Source organism: Eurosta solidaginis, chromosome 5, assembly GCF_040869045.1.
Source record: "Eurosta solidaginis isolate ZX-2024a chromosome 5, ASM4086904v1, whole genome shotgun sequence".
NCBI lineage: Eukaryota > Metazoa > Arthropoda > Insecta > Diptera > Tephritidae > Eurosta > Eurosta solidaginis.
In genome coordinates, this window is record NC_090323.1 from 148,848,731 (window position 1) to 148,859,071 (window position 10,341).

The 10,341-nt window shown below is 42.2% G+C and overlaps 2 protein-coding genes across 3 annotated transcripts; one reads left to right on the forward strand and one right to left on the reverse strand.

Moving 5' to 3' along the window:
- Positions 1–731: 731 nt before the first annotated feature.
- On the reverse strand, positions 732–3,555 carry LOC137252174 (splicing factor C9orf78). Its single transcript, XM_067787521.1, has 4 exons — positions 3,298–3,555; positions 3,125–3,239; positions 1,047–1,551; positions 732–942 (listed from the first exon to the last, which is right to left on the reverse strand). Exons 1-4 carry the CDS (start codon positions 3,453–3,455, stop codon positions 779–781), a joined length of 942 nt encoding a protein of 313 aa, XP_067643622.1. The 5' UTR covers positions 3,456–3,555; the 3' UTR covers positions 732–778.
- A 2,212-nt stretch (positions 3,556–5,767) lies between these two features.
- Positions 5,768–6,639, forward strand: mRpL12 (mitochondrial ribosomal protein L12). Of its 2 annotated transcripts, none has more exons than XM_067787522.1 (2): positions 5,768–5,802; positions 5,923–6,639. In XM_067787522.1, the coding sequence occupies exons 1-2, from the start codon at positions 5,773–5,775 to the stop codon at positions 6,508–6,510; spliced, it is 618 nt and encodes a 205-aa protein (XP_067643623.1). In that variant the 5' UTR covers positions 5,768–5,772; the 3' UTR covers positions 6,511–6,639. The 2 variants fall into 2 exon arrangements, with proteins under 2 accessions (XP_067643623.1, XP_067643624.1); XM_067787523.1 differs by having other exon boundaries at positions 5,787–5,867.
- Positions 6,640–10,341: the final 3,702 nt, after the last annotated feature.

Consider the following 10,341-nt stretch of genomic DNA (forward strand, 5'->3'; position numbering starts at 1 on the left):
AATATTACCTTCTACAGATTTTTGAGAAGTTTATATTAATACATATGGTTATTGTTGGAAAGGGGATGAATTATTTAATTAATACAATCCCTTAATACAAACAAATATACCTCATGAAAATGTGTAGAAGCAATTTAAAATTACCCCGCAAATGTGACCCCAGCGGGTTAGGGGATCAGAATATACCCGCGGTAGGTATGCCTGTCGTAAGGGGCGACTAAAATACCAGATTCAAGGGGCTGTGTAGCGGAGCCCTTCAGGTTGCCAGCGCAATATATAGCTTCTCTAAACCCAATTGTCAACCTCACCTATCAGCGGCGAATCCTGCTTCAATAACAGACGAGGCTCTGGCGACCCCAAGCTCGTTATGGATGGGGAGGGAGGGAATAGCCTGAAGGTTTAATGTGGCCACATAAATCGTTCCTGCGATGGTCGGGCTAGCACCTTAATGGTGCCATGTTAGCAGAGCGTACCGGATCTGTACACGGCAAAGGACCATCACATCGATAACACTACGCAAAGACTTCGGAGAGCAACCTTATCGCTACAACTACAACAACAACAACAACAACCCTGCAAACTCTCGTCTCTTATTATTTCTATCCTTTTTGATATTGGCATATAGGTTAGAATCATGATTGAATCATGGGTTAGAATCATTTCGGCACGTAAGAATGCGCAATATTGGACTTGGAAACAGATTTCTTTGCCATTTTTTAATCTATAGTATTTGAATATTAATATATTTTTATTATATTATTAATATTAATTATTGTATTTAATAGCGTCTAAATTGTTTTTTAAATTTATCATAATGATAATCATCTGTGGCTCGCTTAACTCCATTCGCCATACCATTCTGTTGTTGCCGATTTTGCTGTTGGGCATGTTGAGCTGCAACTTCGCGTTTACGGCGTTTTTGTTCACTGTCGTCAATATTAACTGCAAAAGGCATAAAACGAAAGCGAGTTATTGCAAGTATTTACCTTGAGTTTACATATACGTTTTTGTTTTTTACTAAAACCAAATTCTATTCATGCACTTACAACGATTGTGTTGCATAAAATTCACTGCCATATTTGTTGGCACAAATTGTGATGGTCCATCTTTTTTATTCTTTTGTTCTTGCAGCAATTTTTGTTTGGCTTCCTCTGTCGCTTCAATGTTTTTAATTTTCGCATCAATACCTAAGTCGACTTCAGGTATACCATTTAACATTTGATTCGATAACATTTCTTCGGAACGATTTGATGATGATTGTCGCAAGTGGTCAGGTAACGCTAACAAGGCTGCCTCTTCAGGCGTGAGATATTTATTAGGATCGCCTTCGCCTTCATTATCGATGTTGTCTTTTGAATTTCGCCCTTTTCGTTTTTGTAATTCTTGTTCAATATATTTCATCATTTCTTCATCTTCGTCTCGTTTATTTGTTTCTGCTGAGAATTGTGTACCAATGCCAACGTCGTAAGCGTCTTCTGATTCTTTCATCTTGCCCGATTTTAGTGCTTGCATATTTACTAAACCACCTACTTTTACATTGAATGGATCTTTCTATACAAAAAAAAAATAACAGAACTAGTAACTTTTTTGGTGATAGTTTTTGGGAACTGGTTTTCCTAATTTATTAATGGAGATGTTTTGGTTTTCCAGCTTCTGCTGGAGAAGTAGGATCATACTCTTGTCACCCTTGTATCAAGTGCACAGGTTGGTTGGATCCAACGAAGAGTTATTGGCCGGATTCTACCGTACGTCGACATAACCACACCTGTGCCGCATCCCTGCAGTAGTGTTGGTCAGGAAAATCACAAACAATGCCCCCGACTTTCCTCTGGTACCAGCACACAAATAGGACAGGGCATCGATCTCGTAGCCCCTGACACCATGTGCAGCATATCCCAGAGCGGAACTTTCCGCAAATTCTGCGCCGGCGCATTAGTTGAGCGAAACTGAGCGTGGGGCTCTTAGCTCCTAGTTATTTCCCGTACACTTCAAAATTCCACAGCTCAACTGCAAAGATCTGATAAAGGGAATTTTATGAATATGCAGCGATTGGTTAGAGAGAATGCCAAATGTCAGATCTTATTGGCAAACCTCTTATGGCTAAAAGTCTATAGAATATTTTCTATTTGACCTTGACATCGGCCGCAGGGGTAGTTTTCTATAACGACGTCAAGGTAAATCTATTTGGTCAGGCGATGCATATGTTGATGTCAGAGACATCTACAACCCTTCCGTTGCTTACTGCAGTATGCTACTCACTTTCGAAATCGGGAGGCAGTAAATGCTGAGTTTTTTTTTCAGACAACGCTCGCTCAATTTCGATTTGGATCATGTAACAGGTGACATACTCAACGTATGTTATGCATGAAATGTGTGCCCACATGACAATAACATTATTTTCAATAGGAATGTCGAGCAAGCCCTCTCACATCAATTTTCTTATGGCCCAACCCTTTTTAAACAGTCAATTCTTTGGACTTGAATTGCAGGATTTCGATAGCAAGTCGTAGTTGGAAATGCCGAAGCACCGCTCTAAAATTTCTGAAATGAATTATTGCGGCTACAACAAAAACAAAGGTCAGCTAAAGATAAATGAACGGTAATAGTCTAGTTGAGGGGTCGACTGCTAATACGCTACCAAAAATATCAAGAGAGGTGTCAAACGACGCGTCTTCACATCAGTATTAATAATCCGAAGGCGGAAAATACAAATTTTAACGCGTTCAAAAGATATTAACGAAAAACCGAAAAAAGACCCGCGGGTACCTCCGAAACCGGGGGTTGGACCCATAGTACTTTTGCGCAGAACACCTTTCTGAGTTGGCGGCCTTCGCCCGCGCTTATAGAAATAACCCTGGGCTACGCCGTGCCAAGTCCGGGTGTGTGGTATAACCGTGGCTACCGCCACGGTGATGCACACAATTTTTTGTGGGTACGAACACAACAACAACCACATGGAAATAGCCAACTTCAACTGCAAATATCTCCGGACAGAGATAAAATTTTTCTTTTCCGCGGATTATTGTTCACGAGATTAATACGCGTCTTTTGACACCTCTCTCGATATTTTTGGTAGCGTATTAGCAGTCGACCCCTCAACTAGAGTATTACCAAATGAACTCACCATTGTAATTTCTTCTTCAGGCGCCAACTTTTTTCCCAAAGCCAAACCGATCACGCTAACGCCGTGGGGGCGCTGTCGTAATTTTTGTCGTTCTTTGATGTCTTCAAGCACAGCGCTATGAATTAACGAGATATTAATAAAATTATAAAATTTTTTGCTTTCTGTCTACTTACATCTCCTCATCGGCACCATTCTCCTCTTCAGAAACCGAAGGCTTCCTCTGGCGTAAATTCTTTATTGGCTTTTTTTTGAATACGACTTTCTCTTTACCCTCTTCAGCACCTGCGTTGTCTTCCGATTTTTCGAACTTCATTTCAACTTTCTCAGACATATATGATGACTTTTATAATGTAATTGCAAGGGATATTAATATTTTTATATTTTTAAACCTAATCTCCTCTTTGCTTTAGTTCACTTCTTTTCATGGTTCAACTATATGGTTGGCTCATCTGTACCATAACAAAATATGGCTGTTCAAATTGTCAAAACCTGCGTATTGGTTGTTGGGGCGAATGGAATGGAAAGGGGTAATAGTCTAGTTGAGGGACGACTGCTAATACGCTACCAAAAATATCGAGAGAGGTGTCAAACGACGCGTCTTGACATCAGTATTAATAATCCGAAGGCGGAAAATAAAAATATTAACTCGTTCAGAAGATACTAATACGCCAATTACACGGCTCAAGTATCCTTGTTCTAATTACCAATTTGCACAAGGATTTGCCCGGTGTGTGCACTGGTTGCGCTATTTGCGCAGAGAACTGCGCTAAAATCAAAACAATTTTGATATTTACGCATGTCTGCAAATATTGCACATGCTTTTTTCTTCGTGTGTGGTGAATGTTACACAGTTTACCCGTTGTTTCTGATAATATAACATCAGTAATTGTTGCTTAAAAATGTTAATATCGAAGGCATAAGGACCATCTTAGCTTGCAACAGGAATTCACACAAATTCAATAATACATATGTAATAATTTTTTATACAATTAGAAAACGTTTCATTTGTTGCGCTAGTTGAAAAATGAATATTGCGCAGTGCTGCAATGAGTTGAGCTGGTCTTGCAACTAAAATATAAAAATTATAAATACTATGGAAAATAAACGCTTCTGGTGCGAGTTTTTCCACTTATACTGTGAATTACAAGCACTGTGGAAAATAAATAGTGTTTTTTTATACAATTAGTGCCTTTTTTATACAATTAAAACACATGTTTCATTTGTGGCGCTACATTAAAAATGAATATTGCGCAGTGTTTTTGAGCCGTGTATGTCAAAATTTTCATTTGCACAAATTCCGTCGTTTTATATTTGCGCATTGCTTTTGTGTGATGTATGGGCCGTCTAACGAAAAAACCGAAAGACCCGCGGGTACCTCCGAAACCGGGGGTGGGATCCATAGTATTTTTGCGCAGAACACCTTTCTGAGTTGGCGGCCTTCGCCCGCGCTTATAGAAATAACCCTGGGCTACGCCGTGCCAAGTCCGGGTGTGTGGTATAACTGTGGCTACCACCACGGTGAGGCACAATTTTTTTTGTGGGTACAAACACAACAACAACCACATGGAAATCGCCAACTTCAACTGCAAATATCTCCGGACATAGATAAAATTTTTCTTTTCCGCCATCGCATTATTGTTCTCGAGATTAATACGCGTCTTTTGACACCTCTCTCGGTATTTTTGGTAGCGTATTAGCAGTCGACCCCTCAACTAGACTATTATCTGGAATGGAAACATAAAACTTAGCAGTTTTTGGATGTATCGGAAAATGTTTTATTTTGAGTTTGCCATCTCCTTTTCACAGTCCATCGACCATGCAATGAAATAAATAAAATCAGCTGATGAGATGAGCCAACCATATAATTGAACCATGCTTCTTTTGAATGGATTTTTATGTTTATTTTGCTACAATATTCGCTAACAATTCACAATTGCCAAAAATGACAAATTGTTAGCAGCATAATGTAATGATCATTGTGAATACATTCAAGTGGCGAATATTTGATAAAAACATTCACAATGGCAAACAGCCTCGATTACCTGTTCAATCGCTGTTCCATTATTTAAATCTTTGTTCAATAGTGTTTTTTAAACATTTTTGTAGACGACTGGTATATTGTATTATGTACATATTTTAAAATGTTTGCATAACTGGCTGCTCAAATTTAATGTATTAACTAGATTTAAGACATAAATATTAATATGTATCTGATTATCTGTATACACATTTAAAAGAAAATCTGATTTGAAACACAAATGTGCCATTAATGACACTTCAATTTAGTAACCGCGATCAAAAAACGGTAATAGTCTAGTTGAGGGGTCGACTGCTAATACGGTTTCGGAGGTACCCGCGGGTCTTTTTTCGGTTTTTCGTTAATATCTTTTTAACGAGTTAATATTTTTATTTTCCGCCTTCGGATTATTAATACTGATGACAATGCGCGTCGTTTGACACCTCTCTCGATATTTTTGGTAGCGTATTAGCAGTCGGCCCCTCAACTAGACTATTACCCAAAAAACAAACATTTCTTGCTTTCTCTGGCCATTCGCGCCAGCCGTTCTTCCTGTCAGATATTATTTGACAGATAGGTATGACAATGGAGGAATAGAAAGATTTTTCACTTGTATGAATTCACAATGGCAATGATATATAATTCCATCATGGTTAGCAGTGTAAGTATAAGAAGAAGCATCCTTCATTTGGAAAACAGCTGTTGAAGTGTGCGATCATATAACAGGCACGCTCTTGATTTCTAATATTTTGCATTTTATTAAGTGGATTTACATTTCCAGGCTATTTGCAATTTGTTGATTTTTTCCAAAATGAATATAACACGCCTCGCTTTACGACAATTCACACGCCATAGTATCGGTGTACGTAATTTGTCCGCTGAAGTAGTACCTGCTGCCGGCGAAAAGGCTGCAGAGAAATTGGTAACACCACCACCAGAGGGTGTAGAAAAACCACCAAATCCCAAACTAGATATCATCGTTAACAGTATCACAACATTGAATCTATTAGAGGTGTCCGAGTTGAGTGCCCTGCTTAAAAAGAAACTAAATTTACCAGAAACTTCATTTATGCCACAATTTGCTGCAGCTGCACCAGCTCGTGCTGCCGTAGGTGAAGAGGATGAAGAGGCAGCCGCACCTAAAAAAGTACAAACTGCATTCAAAGTGAAATTATTGAAATTCGATGAAAAGCAAAAAGTAGCGTTGATTAAGGAAGTGAAGAATCTGTTGGAAGGCATGAATTTAGTGCAAGCCAAGAAATTCGTTGAGAGTGCACCGACTATTGTGAAGGAAGACTTACCCAAAGAAGAAGCCGAGAAATTGAAGGAAGCGTTAGCAAAGGTTGGGGCGGTCGCTGAAATCGAATAAAGGACATAAGTGCCATTGTCAATGTTGCTAAACCCCATAATTTTAAATATACTTACATACCAAGTTTATATGATTTACTATAGTTTATTGCTTAAATTTATTAAAAAATGTTTGCAATTACAACAATAATGTATGTTGTTGTGTTGTAGCAATGTTTCGCCCCACCTAATAGCTGCCACCGATCACAAATTGTCATCAATATCCTCTAACGGGAGTCCAAAGAAACTTGCTGTTTCGACAGGGGTGGACCATAATGAAAGGGGTGTTAGAAGGCGTTGGTTCCACATTACAATTAAAGAGATGGTTGGTGTCATGTTGGGACACATTGCCAGTGGGGCATACATTTTGTATGTCGGGGTTGATTCTGGATATGTAAGAGTTTAACCTGTTACAGTATCCAGAACGAAGTTGAGCCAGAGTGACTCGCGTTTCCCTGGGGAGTATGCGTTCCTCTTCCGCAAATTTTGGGTAATTTTCCCCGAGTACTGAATTCACCGGGCAATTCCCGGCAGGTCCAACGCCTGTTTGTGGAGTTCACCAAGGACCTGCTTGTGTTTTTTTGCTTCTTACGGCTGAGTTCTCAGGTGCCGTATTTCCTAAAAATGCTTGCGGAGATGACTCCTTAAGTCCATAGGCGGTGCTGGCTCATCTATCAGATGTCTGTTGGGATGCCCAGGTTTCTGGGTATTCAACAGGAACTGTTTGGTTAGCATCTCATTTCTCTCCTTGATGAGGAGTATTCTCGCCTCATTATGTAGATGGTGTTCTGGGGACATAAAAAGACAGCCCGTGGCGGTTCTGAGCGCAGTGTTTTGGCAGGCCTGTAGCTTCTTCCAGTGGGCAGTTTTTAGGCTTGGCGACCATATAGGGGGCGCGTAGCACGCAAACGGCTGGCCAATTGCTTTGTATGTGGTAATGAGCGTGTCTTCGTCTTTTCCCCAAGTACTGCCAGCAAGGGATTTGAGGATTTTATTACGGCTCTTGATTTTCGGAACAATTGCGGCTGCGTGCTCACCAAAATGTAGATCCTGATCAAACGTCACACCCAAGATTTTGGGGCGTAGGACAGTCGGTAGCGTAGGGCCATCGACGTGGATGTTCAAAATGGTCGACATTTGGGACGTCCAAGTCGTAAATAGGGTCGCGGATGGTTTAGTCGGTGATAATGCCAGGTTTCGCGAAGCGAAAAAACTGGAGAGATCAGGGGGGTAGCCGTTTATTCTGTTGCAAAGCTCATCGATCTTTGGGCCCGGGCCTGTGGCCATTATTGTGCAGTCATCGGCTTAAGAAACGATAGTAACTCCTTCTGGTGGCGAAGGTAGTTTTGATATGTAAAAATTAAACAAAAGTGGGGATTGGACACCACCCTGAGGCACCCCTTGTTTAATTCTTCTTGGCGAAATATCTTTCTGAATTCCACCGATGCCTGCCGACCACGCAGATAATTTGCGGTCCACCTTTTAAGACATGGGGGAAGGGTAGACCTTTCCAAGTCTTGCAGTAACGTGCCATGCTTGACCGTATCAAAACTTTTGATAGGTCTAGCGCTACGAGTACTGTTCTATGGTGGGGCTTCTGATTTAGACCACAATTTATCTGGGTGCTAATGGCATTTAGCGCGGTGGTGGTGCTATGGAGTTTTCTAAAGCCACGCTGATGACAGGCTAGCTGCAAATTTGCTTTGAATTGGAGATCAAAATGGCTTCAAGCGTCTTGGCTACTAGCGATAGGAGAGATATCGGGCGATATGACTCTCCTATGTTTGCTGGTTTCCCAGGCTTTAGTAGAGGGACCACCTTGGCCATTTTCCATTTTTCGGGTACGACAAACGTGGAAAGAGACAGGTTGAAGACATGTGCTAAATATTTGAAACCCTCTTTCCCTAGGCTTTTAAGCATCGGCATGGCTATGCCGTCTGGGCCCACTGCATTGGATGGTTTAGCATGACCGATGGCATCCTCAACCTCTTTGCCGGTGATGGTAATTGGTGACGCGCTGAACTTATGTTTACGTGCGCGTCTGTTGGCCCTCCGTCTATTTTTATCGACCGTAGAATGCATTATGTATTGTCGGAAGAAAGTGCTCGCGCATTTTTTCGCATCCGACAGCAATTTGTCGCCAAAGGCGATGGAAACTTTGTCATTATGCCTAGACGGATTCGATAGGGACTTTACAGTGGATCAAAGTTTACCTACACCGGCAGAGAGGTTACAACTGCTTAGGTGCTCCTCCCATTTCGCCCGCTTGTGTTCATCCACAAGCAATCTGATACGTTGGTTTATGTCCCTTATTTGGGGGTCGCCGGGATCGAGCCGTCTTATAAGGTCACATTCTCTCGCTAAACTTGCGGCCTCTGCCGGGAAGTGGGGCCGAATTTCTGGAATTCTAGCAGCGGGAATGAAACGAGACGAGGCGGATTCAATGACCTTGCCGAAAGCACGCTGTTGTTGTTGTTGTAGCGATAAGGTTGCTCCTCGAAGGCTTTGTGGAGTGTTATCGATGTGATGGTCCTTTGCCGGATACAAAACTGGTACGCTCCATACCATAGCACCATTAAGGTGCTAGCCCTACCATCTCGGGAACGATTTATGTGGCCACATTAAACCTTCAGGCCATTCCCTCCCTTCCTACACCCAAATTCCATGAGGAGCTTGGGGTCGCCAGAGCCTCGTCTGTTAGTGAAACAGGATTCGCCACGGATAGGTGAGGTTGACAATTGTGTTTGTAGAAGCTATATATTGCGCTGGCAACCTGAAAGGTTGCGCTACACAGCCCCTTGAATCTGGTATTTTAGTCGCCTCTTACGACAGGCATACCTACCGCGGGTATATTCTGATCCCCTAACCCGCTGGGGTCCGAAAGCACGCTCCCCTTGGCGGGCATCAGTTGGAATAGGGAGGGCAGCAAAGCGGTTGTCTGTATAGGATTCGTCCTACTTTCCTTTTTTAAAGTTAATGAAAGTGCGTTTTTCTACGACGATGAGGTCGACAAGCCTGCTTTCAAGCGGCAGAAAGGATCCAGTCCCAGAGCCACGAGGCAGGGCAGTCGCACAGACAAGACAAGTAGGCCCAACGCTGTAAGACAGATGGGCCCCAATAACGAGGTAGCAAGTACCTCGAAAGCTGCGAGTCAGAGGGAGGTTCCAACTACGGAAGTAGGAGATAAGCCAAAGGGAGATAATGCTAAGACTCTGGCTTTCTCGAAAGTGCCAAAGGGAGATAACACTAAAACTCCGGCTCTTCGAGAAGATGAGTGACATTCCTAAGCAGTCACTGACTGTGGTTGATCGTAGCAGTCCTTTCGGACAGATGACTACTGAAAGGTGGAGATTTGTAGAAAGGGGGCTTATTAGCTTAATGCTTCAGATGATGCGAGAACAACCAAGTAAGCCCCTTCCAACCTTTGATTCGGGCGGATGGTATAATGGTAAGAAGATGATAGCGTGCGACAACATCGCGAGCTTGCGGTGGCTGTAGGAAGTGGTTCCAAACATCCAAAAGCAAGGCGCGAACGCGCGGTTTGAGGTAGTGGATAAAGCGCAAATCCCCACGGTACCAAAAGTTAAGGTATGGATACCATGCGTGATGAAGTCGGAGGATACACTGCGACTTCTGCAGAATTAGAATCCGAACATACCGACACAGGATTGGGAGGTACTTACTGTATCTCGGCCTACGGAGGAAGGTCAGTTCTACATCTTCCAAATAAACAAGCAGGCGGAGGATATATTGTACACGCAGCTTCGCAAAATGTCCTTTGGCACAGGCAAAATTTACGTGCGACTCAGCAAAATAGGTCCCGTGGATAAAAATCCTAACACGCTAGAGGTGG